General features: G+C 34.9%; 1 protein-coding gene across 1 annotated transcript in view; it reads left to right on the top strand.

The window, feature by feature from the left end:
• PKN2 (protein kinase N2) overlaps nucleotides 1-23108 on the top strand; it is a 150547-nt gene that overhangs the window by 82926 nt on the left and 44513 nt on the right. Inside the window, exons 4-8 of the mRNA XM_006831070.1 lie at nucleotides 423-540; nucleotides 1338-1483; nucleotides 1574-1787; nucleotides 15287-15472; nucleotides 16758-16867. Coding sequence (XP_006831133.1) covers nucleotides 423-540; nucleotides 1338-1483; nucleotides 1574-1787; nucleotides 15287-15472; nucleotides 16758-16867 — 774 coding nt within the window. The remainder of the gene's footprint in view (nucleotides 1-422; nucleotides 541-1337; nucleotides 1484-1573; nucleotides 1788-15286; nucleotides 15473-16757; nucleotides 16868-23108) is intronic.

Genomic DNA, 23108 nt, shown 5'->3' with positions numbered 1-23108 from the left:
CGGAGCGGCTGGTAGTTTCGAACCGCTGACCTTAAGGTTCGCAGCCCGATTCGTAACCACTACGCTACCAGAGCTCCTTAGGTATGGCAGTATCATTTTTTCACTTAATTCAGAATCTTTCTTGAAGACGTAAGAGATAGTAAATTTTTATCAACATAACTTCTTCCATAGTTCTATTGAGGTTTTATTTTTTTAACATTAAAGATTTTCTAGGCCGAATCATTATAATGGAGATTTTTTTCTTATTTACTACCTTTTAAGTTTGATTACTCCTTCTTTTTTGGGGGGAGGGGGTTTGGTAAATGTAACAGTTATAATATTCATTTAACTATTTCACATGTTGCTTTTTAAAAACTCTTATTTGGAAGCTATGAAATGTTTTCTTTGTCCATGCTTACATTTTCAAACTTTTTTTTAAATAGGATCGAAAGCTCCATGGTACAGCTCAGCAAATGCTCCAGGACAGCAAGACAAAGATAGAAGTTATAAGAATGCAGATTCTTCAGGCAGTCCAGACCAACGAATTGGCTTTTGATAATGGTGACGCAGTACAGATAAATTTACAATTTTCTTACTAATGTCAGTGTCAGATAGGTTTATATTAGGATGGACATACAGTGTTAATTTATATGATAAATGGGCTGTTGTTCAAAAATAAGTGGGAGGAGGCATTTTATGGTGTTTGAATTTGTGTTTTGTACTCTTTAAATGAGATATGTTCCTAGTGTGGTGCTGCAGGGTAAGCACTGGACTGGTAACCGCAAGGTCAGCAGTTCAAACCCACCAGCCACTTGGAAACCCTGCACAGGGTTGCTGTGAGTCCGAATTGACTCAATAGCATACAACAGCAGTGACCACAGTAACCCAAATATTTGCTCCTGTTTCCAAATGGTATCCATCTAGAATGTCTTTCTTCATTCTAATAGACTTTCAAACACTTTTAATTGATGCTTTATTTTTAAAAATCTGTTGCCCATTTATAGAGTATGTTTTTTGTTTTATCTTGTTTTTTAAATTCCAGAGAGAATCTTTGTATCTAGTTTCTAAAAAATATTTGAGTAGGAGCTATTTCAGTCTCATTATGTTTCAATATATGGATATATTGACTTATCTATGGTTATACATTTTTTTTTAGATTTGTAATTTAGACATAGTTAAAATAGAAATGTCTTGAATTTCATTTTTGTATCTATTAACTATTTCTTAAGTGTTTATTGCTTAAAGAACTTTTATACTAATGTTATAAAAATTCATTGATTTTTCATTATTTTTTCATCTCTACATATTAAAAAGTCAGATAAATAGTTCAATTAAGTTTTTTTTTTCCTCCCCTTTAGCAAAACCTGTGATAAGCCCTCTTGAACTTCGTATGGAAGAATTAAGGCATCATTTTAGGATAGAGTTTGCAGTAGCAGAAGGTGCAAAGAATGTGATGAAATTACTTGGCTCAGGAAAAGTAACAGACAGAAAAGCACTTTCAGAAGTAATTTTAAATAAATTTTTTACTTGTTTAATAAGTATATTATTTAAAGAGTATGATATTTAAATGGTAACAATTATCTTTCCTATCAAGGCTCAAGCAAGATTTAATGAATCAAGTCAGAAATTGGACCTTTTAAAGTATTCATTAGAGCAAAGATTAAATGAACTTCCCAGGAATCATCCCAAAAGTAGTATTATAATTGAGGAGCTATCACTTGTTGCATCACCAACACTAAGTCCTCGTCAAAGTATGATATCTACTCAAAATCAATACAGTACACTATCCAAACCAGCAGCATTGACAGGTATGTAGTACATATTCCATCGTTTTTTTTTTTTTTTTCCAGTATTTTTGTCTACTTCTTGTTCTACTTTAATAAATGAATAAAAAACAATTATACACAGAAAGAAAGAAGATTTGTTTTAAAACTGTGGTTAAGATACATATAGCTTACCATTTTAAGATATATCATTCCATTATTATGTTCACAATATTGTGTAATTGTTTACTGCTCTATGGTGATTATGTGCCGTGGAGTTAGTTCTGACTTATAGCAACCCTGTATAGGGTTTCTGAGGCTGTAAATATTTACGGGAGCAGAAAGCCTTGTCTTTCTCCCGACTCATAACCACTACACTATCAGAGCTCCTTGACTGCTCTCCACTTCTGGAGTATTTTCATAACTCTAAAAGAAAACTCTGTACCCATTGATCATTCCCCATATCTCCTTATCCCTCCCTCCCCATGAAAATTTTAATTTCATATGTTAATAGTGGTATTGTGCCATGATTTCTGTATTGTGTTGTGTCATCTTTCTTTGGAATGGACACAAATATATAGGACCTCTTCCAGTCACTTGGCCAGATAGCTGTCTTCCAAATTTCTTGGCATAGACAAGTGAGTGCAATGTTGCATCAGTTTGTTGAAACATTTCAATTTATATTCCATAGATTCTAGTTCCTAAAGGGTATAAAGTTAGATTCTTGACTTAAGATCTTTCTCGTTTTTGTTAATGTAGGCCTGTATAGCTAAACATTTCCCTCTTAGCACTGATTTCATTGTATATCTCAAATTTTTTTAGAGTGTTGTTTTCCTTTTAATTTGCCTCAAACTGTTTTCTAATTTTCTCTGTAATTTCTTTTTTAACCCATTGGTTGATTAAGAATGTACTGTGAAATTTCTACTTAAAAGGGGGCTTCAAAAAGCTGGTGGAAAAATTCCATTATCTTTTCATTCTAGTTCCCCAAATTTTTGAAGCACTCTTGTATTTGTAAGGTTTTAAATTAACTTCTATTGTTGATTTCTAGTTTCATTTTGTTGTCAGAGAAGGTATTTTTGTATAATTTCAATCTTTTTAAACTTATTGACACTTATTTTATTGTGTGGTATTTCTTGAAGTGTGTTCCATATGCACTTTGGAATATTGTGTATGCTGCTTTTATTTGATGGAGTGTTCTTTTTTAAGTGGATTATTGCCGTTGTTGTTAAGTACCGTCAAGTCAGTTCTGACTTATAGCAACCCTGGATGGGTTTCCAAGGAGTAGCTGGTAAGCTTGCATATAACCTTGTGGTTCAAACCAACCTTGCAGTTCAGAACATTAATCCATAGTGTCATACCAGTACTCCATATGGATTATTAATGTCGTTCAAGACTTCTATTTCCTTATTGATCTTCTATCTTATTGGTTGTTGTTGTTGTTATTAAGTGTTGTATAGTCAGTTCCAACCCACAGCAACCCTGTAGGGTTTCTGAGGAGCAGCTGGTGAGCTTAAACTGCCAACCTTGCAGTTCAAACCAACTTTGCAGTCTAGCACATTAACCCACAGCGCCACACCAGGAGTTCCTATCTAAATAGTGCATCCATTATTGAAAGTGGATTTTTGAAATCTTCAACTATTATTGCAGAATTGTCTATTTCTCCTTTCAATTCTATTGGTTTTTCTTTATATATGTGTTTTGGGGCTCTGTTGTTTGAGTATGTAACTGCTGTATTTTATGGATATATTGACCCTTTTATCATATACTCTCCTTCTTTGTCTCTTATTACATATTTTGACTTAAATACTATTTGTCGAATAACCACTCCAGTTTTGTTTTGGTTACTGTTTGCACTAAATAATTTTTTACAGGTTTCCACTTTAAACCTATTGTGTTTTGGGACCTAAAGCGACTCTGTTATAGACTGCATATAATTGGATCATGTTGTTATATATTCTAATTGGAGAGTTTAATACATTTATATTTCAGGTTACTACTTTATAACGAAGGACTTTGGCATTTTGATACTTTCTATCCATGAGCTTTATCATTTTTTGTTCCTGAATTCCCCTAATACAACCTCCTTTTGTGTTTCTTTTTTTTTTTTTCTGTGTACCTTTATGAAACCCTCCTTGTTTTCTATATATTTAGCTATTTTATAAGTGGTTACCCTAGCTATTGGAGTCATGGCGTGGTGCCATAGGATAAGCACTCAACCTCAAGGTCAGTTTGAGCTGCAAGGTCAGCGGTTCAAACTCATCATGCACTTCTCGGAAACCCTGTACAGGGTCTCTGTGAGTCAGAACTATAAGCGACAAGTGAGATTGAACCACCAACCTTATGGTTCAAACTGACCTTACAATTAAGCGCTTATTCGACAAGAGCACCCATCCACAAAATTTCTGTTCTGATAACACTCCACAACCGCATTTATATTGCTGTCATGTACATTGCTATCTGTTAACGTATGTTCACAAATATAGTTTTATGCCTTAGTCTTTTAAATCTTACAGGAAATAATAGGAGTTAAAGCTAAAATCAGTACTACTAGTTACCTTTGTAAGGATTCATTATTTTTTTGTATGATTTCATTTTCATGTCTAGTGTTCTTTCATTTTAACCTTGAGTACCCCCTTTAGGATTTTTTGCAGATCAAGTCTAGTGGTAACTATCTCCCTCAGCTTTCGTTCATGTGGAGATGTCTTAATTTGGCCTTCATTTTTTAAGGGCAGTGTTGCTCAATGTAAGATTCTTACTTGACAATTCTTTTCATTCAGCACTTTTAAAATGTGTCATCTCACTCCCTGCTGGTCTTAAATTTTTTTTTTTTTTTTTTTTTTTTTAAGAGAAATCATCTGTTTTGCCGCTTTTAAGATTGACTTTGGTGTTCACCAATTTGACTATAATGTCATACTTGGATTTGCTGAGCTTCTCGGATGTTTTGGTTTATGTTTTCATCAAATTTGGTACCGTTTTGGGTGTTATTTCTTCAAATAGTCTTTCTGCCACTTTCTTTTTTCTTTTTTGTGGATTCTCATTATGCATATTGATGTCATGCAGGTTTCTTAGTTTCTGCTTATTTTTCTTCCTGCTTCTCTACTGGATAATTTCAGTTTACTTACCTTTAACTTGCTGTTTCTGTCTTCCGCCTGCTTAATTCTGTTGTTGAATCTCTCGAGTAAATTATTTCATTTAGTGTACTTTTCAACTGTAAACTTTCTGTATGGTTCCTGTTTACATTTTGTATCACTTTATTGCTATTCTTTGTTGAGCTCTCTTTCTCTTTATTTCCTTTACTTCCTTGCACTCTCATTTAGCTCTTAGCACTTCTGATTTAAAATCTCTGTTTAGTAAGTCCAATAGCTCGGATTCCTCAGGAACATTTTTTGTTTTCTTTTTACTGTGATTCTACCATACTCTCTGTATTTGTATGCCACCTAATTTTTTTGTTTAAAAATAGACATTGAGAATATTTTAATGTGATAACCCTGAAAATCAGAGTCTCCCGTTCCCCAGGATTTGTTGCTGCTTATTGTGGGAAGGAGCTCTGGTAGCGTAGTGGTTACAAATCGGGCTGCGAACCTTAAGGTCAGTGGTTCGAAACTACCAGCTGCTCCGCGGGAGAAAGATGAGGCTTTCTACTCCCGTAAAGATTTACACCCTCGGAAACCCTGTACAGGGTCGCTATGGGTCGGAACCGACTCGATGGCACTTAACAACAACAACAACAACATTGTGGGTTTCACAACAACATTGTGGGTTGTAATTGTTTGTTTAGTGACTGTTTTAAACTATTTAAAAACTGTTTCTTTATCATGTGTGGATTTGATATTTCTTTTTTGGTAGCATAGAGAGTAAATTCATGATGTGACAATTATATCCTTAAACGCTTGGGGGAGGAAAAAGTCATTTAAGTCTTTGTAGCAAGGCTTTTATGTGAATTGGGCATGTATTCAACACTTAGCCAGGTATTTTCCCATTCTGCCTTCTCTTTCACTTCTTGCTTACTTACACAGAACTTGCAAATCATAGGTCAGAGCTTAGTTTTCTCGGATCTTTTCCAAGAATGCTCTTGTCCTAATGTTGCACATGGTTTTCTCAATTCCTAGGAATATATGCAAACTCTCCAATGCCCTTATTTCCTAAAGCATCTCACTCCCAGTTTTCCACCAAGGCTTTTTAACATGTCTGTTGTTTTTCCCAGCTGATGACCCTTTTCCAGGCTACAACAACTTGTTCATTTGCCTTTAAACATTTATGGCAAGCTCCAAGCCCACTTGCCCCTCTCCTTCTCCCCCTCTCCCTTCCCAACACTCACACACACACAGCTATTTCTCTGCCTTGAGAGATTTTCTAATTAAGCACAGTAAAGGCAAGTCTTTTGCGTTAGTCCTTTAGGAAGCCCAACAGGTCAAAACAGAAAGTCACAATTCTTTGAAGTCACGGTTCTGTTCTCTCTGGCAGTCAGGAACCTACATTAGGAACACAAACTACCATCTTCATTTTGACAATTTTTGCATTTATTTCATTTCTTTCTTGTTTTGTTTTCCTCCAATGTTTCTATGAACAGACCACCCTTGGAGTTTTCTACACCAGTATATTCTCTGATGTCGCCTACAGAATTCTATGTTCCCTGTGAATATTTTGGTTATATAGACCATCCATACCTCTTGAATTCATAAATTTCCTTATCAATGTAAGGAATTCACCTTTATAATAAAGTTACTTAATATTTTAAAGTTATGAAAGTGTTCCTCAGTATTGCATATCATACTATCATAGCCTATTAACTTTGTATGTCATTAATCATCTTTATACTCGGTAAACTTCTACATTAAAACTTGAAAATGCAAATTAAAATTTAAGTTTACTGTTACTACTATTTAGGACTTGTCTAAACTTGCAGTAAGGAGCTCTAGTAGCGTAGTGGTTACGAATCGGGCTGTGAACCGCAAGGCCAGCAGTTCAAATCTACCAGCTGCTCCACAGGAGAAAGATAAGTCTCTCTGCTCCCATAAAGATTTACAGCCTTGGAAACCCTGCACAGGGTCACTATGGGTCGGAACCGACTTGACACCACATAACAACAACAAGAACAAACTTGCAGTATTGTAATTGAGTTCCTAAATGTGAAGCACCTGGTCATGCCACAGTAAATCCACAGGGTACAGCAGGATATATAATTATTTTTTCATATTTATGTTTTGAGGAATATGTACCATTGGTCCGAATGTGACCATCATCTACAACTATTAGCTTAAGGTAATTACAGTTTCAACCTTAGATAGAGTTACATTTCTTTTAATGAGCTCATGTATTTATGAAGCTGGGCTTCCTTGATAGGATAAAAAATTATTTTTTAAAAAATACTATTTTCTCTTTCTATTTATGTGTATTATTTTTCAAATGGCAATTAAGTTGCTAGGATGTAAATGCTTAAGATGTTTGGACCTACCATTTAATAAACAGAACTTTGGGCATGTCTTTTTTTCCTGTTAAGTGCTTTTGGGTTACTTCAGACTCTAACGTCCCTGCGTAGTGTTTCCAAGGAGCAACTGGTGAGCTTGAATCGCCAACCTTGCGGTTCAAACCGACTTTGCAGTCCAGCACATTAACCCACATTGCCACACCAGGACTCTCTAGGGGCCCTGAAAAAGTTATTGAAAGATTAAGAGCAACATGAACTGAGAACCTCTGGTCTAAATCCTCTAAACAGTGATATCTGTTTACCTTTCAGCAGTATCTTTTGTATCTCTTCATTAATCTTCTATTACAAGCAATTTGATTTGTGCAGGTGCCTTTCTCACTCTATTTCCTGCAGTAATACACTAAATATATTTATTGTTTCAATACTTACCTTATGTGTGTATGTGTACACAGTTTTTTTAAAAACCAAACTGGAGCATAGATTTCTGAAAGTAGAAGTTTTACCACCTACTTACATGTAATTGTAGCCCCTAGCACAACACATTTTCTACATTTATCAGGTACTTGGTAAATATTAGTTGATGATTAGGCAAGAACTTTATTTTGTACTAATTGTCTAAACTTCACCACATTATGACCCAATGAAGAGTACATTGTTGACATTTAAGACATTCTGAATGGTTTGTTGATTAAAATATGGTTGTTAAATATTTAGAAATATATATTTCAAAGAATTTTATAAAGTTGCACTGTGGAAACTCAACTGATATAACTGGAAAGTTAGTTTTGTTTTGTTTTCCTTTTTGTATTCTGACCTTCTTTCCCCAACTTCTGAATTGAACCTATTGAGTTCACTTTTTTGCCCTTTATTCTCTTACTAAACTTTACTCAAACTGATATAAATCATCAGACTAAAAGGAAATATCTTACAGTTCTTGAGACTTTTTTTTTTTAATTCCTTCAGCTGCAAATGCAGCTTATCCTGAATATGTAGATGCTAGGAAGAGAAGTTCTTTGTGTGTTAATAAACAATTAGACATTATTATCATGGATAAATAGAGAAGCATTTAGTGTCCTGAGTTTTTCACTGCATTCTGTTATTTGTTTGTAATTTGTGTCATTTATAATTTGGTTACTTTTGTGGTAGTATTATAGTAATACTGGAATTTGCACATCTGTTGCCACTTTGACATAATGTGTAATTGAATTTTTGGTTTTGCATTTTAAGAAAATTTACTAATTTTTATTTTAAAAGGTTTCATTAGAATTTAAAATGCTACTCAATTGTGCCAAGATGAAAGATTGAGTTAATAAAATGTATATAAGAGTTTTTAAATTTTTTACTTATTCTGATGGGATTCATAGTTACTGCTTACAAATACTAACATTTACTCCTTTTATTTGCTGTTTTAAAATTTTTCAGACAGGTGATGAAAGTTCAGAATATAATCTTAAACTATTTATAATACAATTATGTTATATGCCCTTGTAGTTATATCACCTCATAAAAGAGAGAAACTTCTAGATGTTTAATAAATATCTTAAATCCTTTCAATTTTTTTTTCCATAAGTGAAAGCAGGTGTTGAGTATTGTCATGTCAAGATACACTGAAATTACTAAAAATATTAATAAGCTACCAAAGTTTGATATAATAGCCAGATTGTTTTCAGTTTCCCAAAGATGACCTTTAGAGCTGACCTTGAGGTTATTCGTCTGACTTATAACCACTACGCTACCAGAGCTAGAGTTGTGTAAAATCAACCACTAAAACCTTGTAGAGCACAGCTAGCTCTACTATGACACACATTTAGCCACCATGAATTGGAATAAACAGCAACTAATTTACTTGTTTAGTATTCTATTATGTGAATATAGCACAATTTATTTAGCCATTCATCTGTGGTATCTATGTTGATGCTTCCATTTTTGGCTCTTTCAAATAAAGCTGCTATGAACATTCATGTACAGGTGTTTGTGTGAATAGGATTTTAATTCACTTGGGCAAATAGCAAATTGTAGTATGACTATTTAAGAAACGGTCAAATTATTTTCCAAAGTGATGATACCATTTTACATTTCTACTAGCAGAGTATGAGAATTTCAGTTGTTTCACATCCTAGACAACATTTGAAATGGTCAATCTTTTGAATTTTAGAAACTCTACTATATATATAGTAGTATCTTATGGTTTTAATTTACACTTATCTGAACATACATTTTATTTCTGGACTATGTTCTTTTCCATTTATTTATTTATTTATTTATTCATTTATTCATTTATTCCTATTTTGATGCCAACACCACAGTATCTTAATAAATGTAGATGTCTGATAAATCTCATAATTTGCTAGTATTAATGCTACAAACCTATTTCGCTATTCTGGGTCTTTTGCGTTGCCATAAGATTTCTGTGTGTACATATAGCATGTCACTTATTTTAAGAAAAAGAAGAAGCCTTCTGGATTTTTCACTGGGACTGTATTGAATCTGTGCTCATTATGGGAGAAGGATACCCTTGCACTATTGAGTATCCTAGCCCATGAACACTGTAGATCTTTTCATTTATTTAGGCCTTTTGTAGTTTCTTGACAATGCTTGAAATTAATATTGAAATCTCCAACTATAATTTTAAATATACATAATGTTTGTTAAATGCTCAAAACAGATTAAATGGCTATGTTAATAACTAAAAAAGATTTAAGAACAAAGACTACTACCCCAAGAAAAGAAAGTCACTTCTTAATGATAAAGAAATAAAGAATCACGAAGATACAGCATGCCTAAGTGTTTATGCAACTAACAGAGCTTCAGAGTACTTAAAGCAAAATCAACCACTCCTTGGAAACCTACACAGGGTCACTGCGAGTCAGAATTGACATGACGGCACTTAACAACACTTTGCCATTGGGGAGTCCTTGTGTGGTGCTGTAGGATAAGCACTCAACCACAAGGTCAGTTTGAATGAAAAGGTTGGTGGTTCAAACTCACTAGCTGCTCTTCGGAAACCCTATATAGGGTTGCTAGCAGTTGGAATCGACTCGGCAGCACTTAACAGCAACAATCTGCCACTGAAGTCCTGGTGGTGCTGTTGGCTATATCCAAAAGATTCATGATTCAAACCCACCAGCCACTTTATAGGAGACTGATGGAACAGTCTTCTCCTGTAAAGATTTATAGCCTTGGACACCCTGTGGGGCAGATCTACTCTATCTTACAGTATTGTTATGAGTTAGAATAAACACAGTGGAAACAGGTTAAGTTTGAGTTCTTTTAATCTGCCACCAATCCTATCTAGTATTGGGGTGGAGGTTTACTTGTTTGTTCCAAACCTCAGACATTGTAGTTTTTATTTCTAGAATTTTAATTTAGGTCCTTTTCATGTCTTCCATGCCTCAAAATTATGAACATGTGGAACATTTATAACTATTTTAATGTCCTGTCTCCTAACCCTCATATTTATGTCAGTTCTTGATTGGTTTTCATTGGAGGTTTTTTCCTCATTGTGGGGTGGATTTTCCTGTTTCTTTGTTTTCCAATTGTGGTAGGCAGAATTCTAAGACTGATCCTGGGAGAGCATCATTCATGTATAAGTCCTTCCACTTAAATTTGGTGGGACATCACTGTAGTGATTATATTATGCTGCTTGTCAAAAGAGATTTGTGGATGTGATTTTAGTTACTGATCAGTTGGCTTTGAGTTAATCAAAAGGACAATTACCTGGATGGGCCAAACTTATTCACACAAGTTCTTTAAAAACAGAATTTTCTTTGGCTGGAGGTAGAAGGAAGAATTAGATTTGAATCATGAGAAGTATTTGAACTGCCGTTGTAATCTTGACAGTGAAAGGGGGGTGCATGATAAGAAATTCAGATGTCCTCTCAAATTCCTCAGGCAGCAAGGAAATGAGGAATTCTTCTCCCTATTCTGTATCCTGGAAACTCAAGACAGTAAGCTGGGGCAATGTTAAAGCTCATCTTATTTTTCCCTTTCTCTCAGATTTCACTGTTCTTTATCACCTGAAACCCAAAATCTTTAAAACTAACTTTTAGTATATTTTGTTTAATCTTTTAGTTGTTTTAGATGAGAGGGTACATCGAGTCATTTTTACTGATTCTTGGTAGGAAACTGAAGTCTTCTGTTGCTTTTAGATAATTTTAAATTGTTCAGTAAAATTAAGTTTTAGTAGTTTGAATTTAATGGTATAGCCCTTATTTGGAAATTCTCTGCTAAAGTGTTTGTGTTTTGTTGTTTTATACTGAAACACCATTTGTTATTTCTATGTATACCATGTCTAACCCAAATGACAAAGCCACATCTTCAGGTGGCCTTAACTTTGTTTTCTCATCTTCATATATAAGTATCTTTAGTACTTTTGTGCTTAAAAGAAACTAATTGTTTTATATTTAGATAATTACAGTAATTAATTTAACTAAACAAATGATTATAAAAGATAATATCATTTTACCTTTCAAGTAAAAGAAGAACTCAAGTTTACTTATGAAAAAAAACAAGTCCTTTTTTTGTGTGTTAACTATATGAGGGAGCTTCAAAAAGTTTGTGAAAAGTTACAGTCTCTCTTTTTTTTGTTCATAAATAATTTTACTAAAATATAACCATGCTTATTTATTTTTATATTTCCTATAGCTTCTTTCTAGATACAATAACAGAGTTGGGTAGTTGTAATAGAGACAATATGGCAAACAAAGCAAAAAAATTACTATTTGGTTTTTAAAGAAGGAAAAATATCTGTAATACAGAGTAGTTATATAGCTTATAAAAGTGCAGAAAAAAACACACAAACACACCTGCTATTAGCCAACAGAGTGATGTCATTATTATACATCATGAAGTTTCTAAAATACTTCACTGTACACTCATGAGAGAATGAGAACAAAAGAGGCAAATAATAATGTCTTAATATTTTTACAAAAAATAGTTTTAAATTCCAGATGTTTGACAATGTCTCAAATATCATTAGTGTTCATAGATTAGAACCACTACTCTATAGTAGACATGCTGTCAGGGAAGATTTTACTAAGAAGATTCAAAATAATTCAACAAATTGTCTCCTAATACAAGATAGAAGAGGAATTTTGGTAATTAACTTTGTGTGCTGATTTTACAAGAGTAATTTCCCTGCTTTAACCTTTTTTTTCCCCTCCTAAATATGAGGGTATTATATACTCCTGGTTTAGTGGAGTAGGATCAGCACTGGACTATGAACCACAAGGTCAGCAATTCAAGCCCACCAGGTACTCCTTGGAAAACCTATGCAAGGAAGCTGTGAATCAGAACTGACTTGATGGCACTTAACAACAGCAACAATGTCTTCTATACATTTCCAATTGACGTCCAAGGAGATAGACAGTTATGGTATATGAAAGACTCTGTTGCTGTTCTTTTACAAGAGACAGTCGAAATTACCCACACTCTGATTATATTAAAATACCCATCCACATCCATGGCTGGTGACAACATTGACCATGCACATGATAATGATTTTCTTGAATAAATGAGTGGCAGTGGGTTATGTGGCAAATCATGTGGGAATCAGCCATGACTCTGCCAATGAAATAATACATGACAGACTTGGGTTTTGACAAGTTTGTGTAAGATAGGTACCGAAACAACTCACAAAAGAGCATAAACAGAAACGTTTGGACATCTGAAAACAAAATTTGGACCAAAACTCGAAGGAAGATAAAAGTTTCTTTAAAAAATCATTACTGATGATGATCACTATGAGCCTGAGAGTTAACGGCAGAGTATGGAATGGAAACATCCTCAATTGCTAACCAATAAAAAGTTCAGAGGTCACTTAACAGCTGGAAAATTGATGCTTACAGTTGTTTGGGACTCTCAAGGGCTAGTATTGGGACACTATCACTAAAAATTTCAACAATGAACAGTGCTCATTACAGTGAGGTGCTCACTAAAGAGCTGTAGCCTAAACTTTGGACTAAATGTAGAAGACTGCTATCCAAAGGCATCGTGCTCTTGCATGAAAATGCACATCCACACACCTCTGCCCACACTGTTGACATTTTTTTTTTTTCAGTTACTCTTTTTTTTTTTTTTTATTGTGAACCAAGTGGTAGTTTACATGGGATAACGTCGGCTTTGTACCATCGTTTCATTGCAGTGATTACATTATCTTCCATGCATCATCATTCAACAGTATCTGCTTCCATTCCCTCTATTTTTGTTGTTGGGGGTGGGGATGTACACGAAAACACTCAGAAATATATAATAATTTAAACAACCAAATGGCACATTCTGCAAGCCTTCCTCCTGGCCGCCAGCACTCAGTCCCTCTCTTTCCACGAGTCCTCAGCTGCTTCTTCTCTCCATGTCCTCATCTCTGCCTTCATCTCTGGTGTCGCTGCTTCTCTGGATAGGATCCCACTTTCCGCTTGTGCTCTTCTTCCCATGATGGTCCTAGGGTCCTCTGTTTCTGCACTGTAAGATTAACTACTCCCCTGATTTTGTTAACAAAACTTCTACCTTTACAGTTGTGACAATGGCAGTTAGTCATAATAACAATTACTCATTATTTAATCATAAGAAATCTTATCCCCATCTCTTTTCACCAGACCTGTCTAGTCAAGATGAAAATATTCATTGGAAATTCTGTCTTCCCCCACACATTCTTAAACTAAACTCTCTCTTGAAAACTTATAAGCCAGTCACTTCATGCCTTTAACGCCCCCATCATATAGATAGCCAATGTCTAAGTTGTCCATCCATATCTACCCTGTATACAGAGGGGATAGGATTGATCTTGTTGTGAAGACTCCTTCCTTCTCAGTTGGTATTTTCAGCTGCTACATCCATAAGTATAAGTCAAGTTCATCAAATTGTAGCAATTTATACTCGTTTCCTTTATCAAAAATTGTTCTTCCATCTTCTTCTAGTTGAGTTCTGATTATCAAGCCATCGAGGCTACGTCAAATGGGTACTATCTGCAAGTTAGTACTATATGCACATCTCCCCTCACTTCATATCAGCAGGATGCTTCACTCTCAGCTCTAGTCCTCTGTGGCTATGTCCTTGTCCTTGGGTTCAGGAGTTCCCAGGTCTCACCACACTTTGGACCAACCAGCCCTTCCTCTTCTCTCGCTTATCTCCAGGTCAACGGGAGTCTGTGGAACGTGGTTGAACTCAGCCCATATCTTCATTGCTGCCTTTCCCCTCTTCCACTCACCAGTAGATCAATGTGGTTGCCATCAAGTTTACATGCCTGCTCATGTGTTCCCTTTGAATTTCAGTCCTGGAGTGGGGTTTGTCCTGAAGGGACTTAATTGCTTACCTTGATGGCTTCCCAGCAAACAACTTGCTTGTGTTTGTAGTAGCCAATCATACTGCCATTTTTGTTTTGGGTTTTTCCTGCTGATCTTTCTTTGAAGATGTATCTTCTGTTGCTATAGCTGTTCCAGGCTGTTCTGCTTGTCCTTTCTAGTGGGAATGTCCCACCTCAGAAGGTTCTGGTTGGGGCTTAGGATTCCACCTAAGGTCCTATACACTGCAAAGGCTCCACAAGAGTAAGTTTTAGAGTCCCTTTTAGGTATTCCAGTCAGTTATAGGCTGAAGATGGGCTTACAAGCCTTCGGTATGTTTCCCAACATTCCTTTCTATCCCACACAAGTGTCTAACAATAGTAGGCAAGGGAAACCAAAGTTACTTTTTAAATAACTATTATTTACATAGATTTCCCTGTTTCTAATTTTTGTGTGCTTATTGCAGTAGGCATATTTTGTTTTAATTTTTCCTATCACATGCTCTAGCCATATGATTCTCTATTTCTGCCTATATAGTCAATAGAAACAAGTATTCAAATGCATGAGAAGTTTCATATAACGTGGTTTGTTTTATGCTTTACAGACAATTTTTAAGAGGTATTTTACCATAACATTTGTTATAATTGCCTTACTTATGAGTTTTCATTTATATCTAAATGTAATAAGAAACACAATCGTTTTCTCATATCCCTTGAGAAGAATCGTTTTTGTTATTTAGCAGGTTGGTTTGTTTGTTTTTTTATGAATAGGCTAACAGTGACATAGTTATATACACTAAGAATTAATGTTCTTGTTTAATATTTGTTTGTGTTAACAAGGTACTTTGGAAGTTCGTCTTATGGGCTGCCAAGATATCCTGGAGAATGTCCCTGGACGATCAAAAGCAGCCTCAGTTGCACTACCTGGCTGGAGTCCAAGTGAAACCAGATCATCATTCATGAGCAGAACGAGTAAAAGTAAAAGTGGAAGTAGTCGAAATCTTCTAAAAACTGATGACTTGTCCAGTTCAGTAACCAAATTTTAAAAATTATACTACAAACTAGAGAACTGATATAAGAGACTGAGCAGTGGGAACAGAGAAGATTAATGTTGTTAAGTGCCGTCAAGTCAGTTCTGACTTATGCTACCCCGTATAGGGTTTTTGAGACTGTAAATCTTTGCAGGAGCAAAAAGCCTCATCTTCCTCCTACAGAGCTGCTGGTGGACTTTAACCACCACCTTGTAGTCCTCTGTCCAGTGCTTAGCCTACAGACAAAAACCTTAAAATAATAATTTCTATAGTTTAATGTTAAAGTGTTAAAAGCTATAATGAAAGGAAATAAGAGGTAACAAAATTATTGAGAATATATTACGTGTATCATTAATTCATATGAAAGAATGAGTTATATTGCCCATCAGTCTTTACATCCAATGAAATTATACAGACTCTGAGATGTGTGGCACTGCTGGGTTTGTTGAACTGCGAAGTTGGTTTGAACTACAGGGTCTGCAGCTCAAGCTCATTAGTCACTCCTAAGAAACCTATACAGTGTCGCTATGGGTCGGAACCGACTCAATGGCACAACAACAATGAGATGTATACTTCTTGCTTCTTTATATAGTTTTTTAACACTTCTAATCTACCACTGAAATTTTGATAGTATCAATGTGACCTACTAAACCAAACATGTTTACTGGGATAGCAGTCTAGTATAATATTCTGATAGTGCTTAGTAAGGGATGCGGGGAGCAGGGTATGTGAGTAAGAGTTTGCAGTAAGATTTAAGAGGCTTATAAAACACTTAGGACATACTAAAGTAGAATTATAAATTATATAAATGTGTAACTTGAGGGAAAGACATGTGACAGTTCAACATACTACAAAATATGAAAGCATATGCTTTCCTGTGTAGTGAGCCTTTAGAGGGAAAAGAATGTAAAATAAAGAATTAGGCATCAACCTCTAGAAATAGTGACTGTAGATGGGGAAGTAACAGTATAATTGATAATAGTACATGCTTACACAGTATTGCAAACAGCTATAATTTACTGTCTTTTCAGTCACATTCTAATAGAAACAAAGTAGATAGCAGTTACAATGTATTTGTGTTTTTGTCACACAAAAAACAATTCAGGAGATCTAATGAGATTGTATGTATGTATAAAACTAACCTTTTATGGTTCAAAAGCTTCAGTATTGATTATGAAAACCTTGTTTTGAAAGTTTCATAAACTTGTTGCTATAAACAGTAGTACTTATATTTTAAAGATGTAAAAGTGTTTAAGCAAGCTTTTAAATTTTAATTACAGATGATGTCTGTGCTGTTTTGAAGTTAGATAATACTGTGGTTGGTCAAACTAGCTGGAAACCCATTTCTAATCAATCATGGGACCAGAAGTTTACACTGGAACTAGACAGGGTAAGATGAGCAACTTTTTATTTGAATTTTGATTATAATTCATTTTCTAAAAGTTTTTTAGAAACATTTTAAAATTAAGTTTTACTCTTAACAGAATGAAATGTAAATTTAGGTGTCTTTGATATTTTTTCATCTGATGATTTATGCATAAATCTACCTCAAGATCAGTAGCTTTTCCCCCTACAGTGTTTTAAAAGATATGTAGTTTATATTATATTATCCTGAAAGATTAGCAACCAGGTGAAATGTAGTTAGGAAATGTAATTATTTTAGAAATCTATGTATCCACTGTGGTGACTTTTCAGACTCACATTTGTAGGTTATATTCTCAAAGCTGGATTTAAAATGAGCTATCATACTTAGTCACCTAGACTGCTATGTGTTCCAGTGGTTTTCAACAATGACATGACTGGCTTAGAGTGCATTCTGTAACAGTAAAACCTAGTTAATTTGGTCCATGGTATTCTTAAATCCATGACCTTTATTATTTTAATCTCTAATCTATCCAATTAGGTGTGGGAAATGAATTTAAAAACTTAATCATAACAGATTTTTAGCACTTTCAACTTTTAATATACAGATTGATGATAGCTATGTATACATTTAAATATATGTATTAGTGATGACAGATTTACAATACTTAAAATTGCAGATGTAATTTCTGAAAATGTTTTGTTAATCATTACTTTAGTATCTACTTTAAAAATGTTTTCAATATGTTTTTTCCTGCTTTCAAAGCCAGCACTCAGTTCAACCCCTCATCATTACTCTCTATGGTTTACATACTGGCTCTGCCCCTTAAATGTTGTCCAAAATGCTTTGCCTTTTCTATATATCAATTTCCATATATGTAATGCCGTGTGGCTCATTGAGATGTATGAGTATTAAATTCATGTGAAAATTATAGAAGAGTGCTAAGAATTTGACTAGTATTGACTATTTTTACTAAAGTCATCTACTGATCTTCATAGAACACTATTTTATCCTGTTACTCATTTTCTGCTGAAGGGTCATTCATTTACTCATTAAATCTTTTTTTTTTTTTTCATTTAATCAAATATCCGTTGATACCTACTGCATTCCAGGCCGTGCTAGGTGGTAGATTATAAACAACATAAACAAGGTCTCTCAAGGCTCCCTCAAGGAACTTGTATTTCTGTGACTTTTTATAGTTGATTAGTTACGTATTCTTTGTCATTACATCTGAAACTGTTCATATCAGTATATCATTTCACTTACCAATCAATAAGATTTGATGAACAACTTGTAAGAGAAAGTTAAAGGCATTTTTTTTTTTTTGAGGAAAAGATTATAGTTTTAAGAGGTTTTTTTTCAAATCTGAAGATTTTTTTCCTTCAGAGTAGTAGTAAAAATAGTATTTGTCACCTACTATAAATAATCTGTTTAAATAGCTAGACTAATATAGGTCTACTGGTTAGTATATATAAAGACAAATTCTACATGTCTTATTTTTCCTTTTGTTCATACATTTGTTGTCAAATAACATTGGGAAAAATTGGAATTCCAGAGTATTTAATTGTGCTCATGTAAAACCTATACATAGATCAACAGGTAATCATTGGAACATAACAAATGGGATATTTTAATAGTTTAAAGTCAGGAAAAATTATGTGTCATGGTTGTATTCATTCACCATACTTAGTCTGTATGCTGAACAAATAATTCAAGAAGTTGGACTGTACAAACTAGAATGTGACATCAGCATTGGAGGAAGACTCATTGCAAAAATAATATGGAGGCCATGTCTGACTTCACAAGGGGGAAAGAGAATCAAACTCAAAATCAGCTCAAGGCCAATTCCTCTGAGGCAGAGGTCAGACATGCCTCCACCCTTCGACCTTCTTTATCCTTTTCTGATACCAACCATCCCATCCACAGTATTCTTACTTCTCTACTGGGTTTGATAATCCTTTGTAATGGCTTATAGAACTCACAGACAGTACTCACAATTATGGGGTTTATTAAGGAATTGTACAAGGTACAATTCAGGGTCACAAACAATTTAGGATGCAGCAGTTTGATTTCTTGACTGCTGCTTCCATGAATGTTGTTGATTGATCCAAGAAGAATTAAGTCCTTGGCAACTTCAATCTTTTCTCCATTGGTAAGAATATTGTTTATTGGTCCAGTGGTGAGGATTTTTGTTTTATTTACACTGAGATGTAATCCATACTGAAGGCTGTGCTCTTTGATCTTTATTAGTAAATACTTTAAGTCCTCTTCACTTTCAGAAAACAAGGTTGTATCATCTGCATATTGCAGGTTGTTACTGAGTCTTCCTTCTATCCTGATGCCATGTAATCCATCTTCTCTGATGATTTGCTCAGCATACAGATTGAATAAGTATGGTTAAAGAATATAACCCTGGTGCATACCTTTACTGATTTAAAACCAGGTGTTCCCCTTGCTCTGTTCAAATAACTGCTTCTTGGTCTATGTACAAGTTCCTCATGAGCACAATTAGTGTTCTGGAATACTCATTGTCCTCAATGTTGCCCATATCTTGTCATGATCCACACAATTGAAAGCCTTTGCATAGTCAATAAAGTACAGGTAAACATCTTTCTAATATTCTCTGCTTTCAGCCAAGATCCATCTGACATCAGTAATGATATCCCTCATTCTACATCATCTTCTGAATCTGGCTTCAACCTCTGGAAGTTATCTGTCAGTGTGTGGTTATAGCCATTTTGTATTATCTTTAGCAAAATTTCACTCGCATGGGGTATCATTGATATTGTCTGCTGATTTCCGTATCCATTGAGTCACCTCTCTTTGGAATGGGCACAAATACAGATCTCTTCCAGTCACTTGGCCAGGGAGTTGTCTTTCAGATTTCTCGACAAGAATGAGTGAGTGCCTCTAGTGCATCAGTTAGTTGAAAGAATTAAGTTTCTATTCCATCTATTCCCGTGCCGTATTCTTTGCCAGTGCCTTCATTGAATCATGCACTTCTTCATTCAGGATCTTGATCATATGCTACCTCTTGAAGTGGTTGAACGTTTATTAATTATTATATGTTAACATTTTAATGATACTGTCCGATGAATCCCGCATTTCGTTGGGTCACCTCTCTGTAGAGGTGGGCACACTTTAGAATGGGCACACATACGGATCTCTTCCAATCAGCTGATCAGATAGCTGTCTTCCAAATTTCTAGGCGTAGATGAGTGAGGGGCTGCAGTGCTGCAACAGTTTGTTGAAAGATTTCTATTTGTATTCCATCAAGAACCAGGTGCCCTGTTCTTTGTCAAGACCTTCCATGCACCTTGGACTTCTTCCTTCATGATTATTGGCTTTTGATCATATGCTACCTTATTTTTTTCTATAGATATATTTTTATTTAAGCATAAGTTCAGTTAGCTAAAGAGAAAACCAAATTTAGGAAGTAATGCATAACTATGTTTATTGGTCTATAATATTCTTTCTTAATGATGTCCTTCCCTGGTTTTGGTTTGAGGGTTATGCTTGCTTCATAAAATGTACTAGGACATTTTTCATCCTTTTCTATGTTCTGGAATAATTTGAGTAGAATTGGTGACAGCTCTTCCCTGAATGTTTGGTAGAATTCACCAGTGAAGTCATCTGAACCTGAACTTTTTTTGGTTGGGAGCTTTTTGATGACCTAATCAATTTCTTCTTTTGTTATAGGTCTGTTCAAGTTTTCTTCTTCAGTCTGTGTAAGTTTAGGTAGGTCATATTTTTCTAAAAATGTATCTGTTGCCTCTAGATTTTCAAATTTGTTGGAGTACAGCTCTTCATAGTATTCTGTTACTGTCCTTTTGATTTCTGTTGGTTGTGTTGTGACACCACCCATGTGGTTTCTTATGAGTGTTATTTGTGTCTTTTCGTTCATTTCTTTTGTTAGGTTTGCCAATGGTTTATCAATTTCATTAATCCTTTCAGAGAGCCAGCTTCTTGTCCTATTGATTCTTTCTATAGTTTTTCTGTTTTCTATCTCATTTATTTCTGCTCTAATCTTTATTATTTCTTTTCTTCTGGTGACTGTAGTTTTATTTTGCTGGTTTGTTTCTAATTGTTGGAGATGTGCTAATTTGTTGATTTGTGCTCTTCTTTTTGGATGTGTGCATTTATTGCAATAAATTGTCCTCTTAGCACTGTTTTTGCCATGTTTCTAGGAACTTTGTGAATTCACCTTTTATTTGTTCTACTACCCAGTAACCTTTAAGCAAGGTGTTATTCACTTTCCATGTATTGGTCTTTATTTCCTTGGTTGTCATATTGTTGATTTCCAGTTTTATAGCATTATGGTCTAAGAAGATGCTCTGTAGTATTTTGATGTTTGTAAATTTATGGAGGCATGTTTTGTGTCCTAAGACATGGTCTTTTCTTGACAATGTTCCATGTGCACTGGAAAAGAATGTGTATTGTGCTGTTGTTGGGTTGAATGTTCTGTACATATCTGTGAGGTCATGTTAGCTGACTGTGTTGTTTAGTTCCTCTATGTCTTTGTCAAGTTTCTTTCTGGTTGTTCTATCCTTTTTCAAAAGTGGTATATTAAAATCTCCTACTTATTATTACAGAATTGTCTATTTTTTTCTTCAAATCTATTAGCGTTTGCTTTATATATTTTGGAGCTCTTTTATTGGGAGCATAGATTTTTATTATGGTTATGTCATCTTGTTCAATTGACCCTTTAATCATGAAATAATGCCCATCCTTATCTCTTATGCTAGTTTTTGCCTTAACATTTATCAGAGATTAGTATTGCTACTTCTGATGTTTTTTATTGCAATTAGCTTGGTATAATTTTTTCCATCCTTTAACTTTTAATCTGTTGTTGTCTTTGTATATAAGGTGGTGTGGCTCTTGCAGGATTCTTGGTTGGCAGTTTTTTTTTTTCTTTCAGGGTTTTATATATGTCTCCCCATTGCCTTCTTGCCTGCATCTTTTCTGCTAAAAGGTCAGAGCTTAATCTGATTTACTCGCCTTTGTAAGGAACACCTCTCTTTTCCCTAATTGCTTTCAGGATTCTCTTCTTGTCTTTGACTTTGGACTGCTTGATTATGATATGTCTTGGTGATTTTCTTTTGGGGTCTATCCTTCCTGGGGTTCATTGAGCTTCTTGAATGCTTATCTTTTTGTTTTTCAGCATGTTAGGGAAATTTCCTTCCAGCAGCTCTTCAGATATCTCTTTGGTCTTGTGGAATTCTTCCTGTTCCTGAATTCCAATAATTCTCAAGTTATTCCTGTTCATGTTGTCTCACATGAATGAATCTTAGACTTTTATCAGATTTTTTTATCCTTTTTTCTGCTTGTTCTTCTATCTTGTTGTTGTTGCTGTTATGTGCCGTGGAGTCAGTTCTGACTCATAGCGACCCTGTACAGGGTTTCTGAGGCTGTAAATTTTTATGGGAGCAGAAAGCCTCATCTTTCTCCCATGGAACAGCTGTTAGTTTTGAACTGCTGTCCCTGAGGTTCACAGCCCGATTTGTAACCACTACGCTACCAGAGCTCCTTCTATCTTAATAGTATTGAGAAATTTTTCTTCTGGCTCACTGGTTCTGGCTTCCATCTTTTCAGTTCTACTTCTTTACCCTTTCAGTGTATTGTTCTTTTTCTGACATTTGATTAATTAATCATTTGGATCTCTTTTTTCAGATTTTGAATTGTTTCCAATGCTATATCTGCCTTATTTGTTTGTTCCTATAGCACTTTCCTGACTTCTTTCCTATTTTTCTCAACCTCTCTGTGGAGCATTTGGATGCACCTCAATATCACTCTCTTGAGTTTCTTAGACATTTCCAAAACCTGCCCTCTTTCCAATGGGAAGTATAGGTGTACTTACATCTCATTTGTCTCAGTTACTCTATCTAATTTCTGCACACGTGCCAATATATTTAGTATATTTAGTATTGCTCCTTAGGATGTCACTCAGCATTTACGTTTCAGCCTGTTTCCTTTTTAATCTGTCTCTCTCCCCATTTACAATCCTCTACAGATCTTTCTCCCAGTAAGAAACAGCTCAGGGCCGGATCAGGCCATTCTGGGAGACTGTTCCATTTTAAGCAGTTTCTATTGACTCCTCCGCTTCTTAGATTCTTCATGCAGTGGTCTTTGCTGAGCAGATCTGTTCACATGCATAGTGGAACCCTCCAGGGGTGGTGGAGTGTCCACTCACTCAGGCACCCCCTCTAGTCACTAGAGTGTAGATGCGCAGACAGCACAAGTCAAATAAACAAAGAAAACATTCATGCCT

The sequence above is a fragment of the Chrysochloris asiatica genome, unplaced genomic scaffold (assembly GCF_000296735.1).
Source record: "Chrysochloris asiatica unplaced genomic scaffold, ChrAsi1.0 scaffold00002, whole genome shotgun sequence".
Classification (NCBI taxonomy): domain Eukaryota; kingdom Metazoa; phylum Chordata; class Mammalia; order Afrosoricida; family Chrysochloridae; genus Chrysochloris; species Chrysochloris asiatica.
Note: the sequence above shows the minus strand (reverse complement) of the source record. Positions and strands in the feature narration are given on the sequence as shown.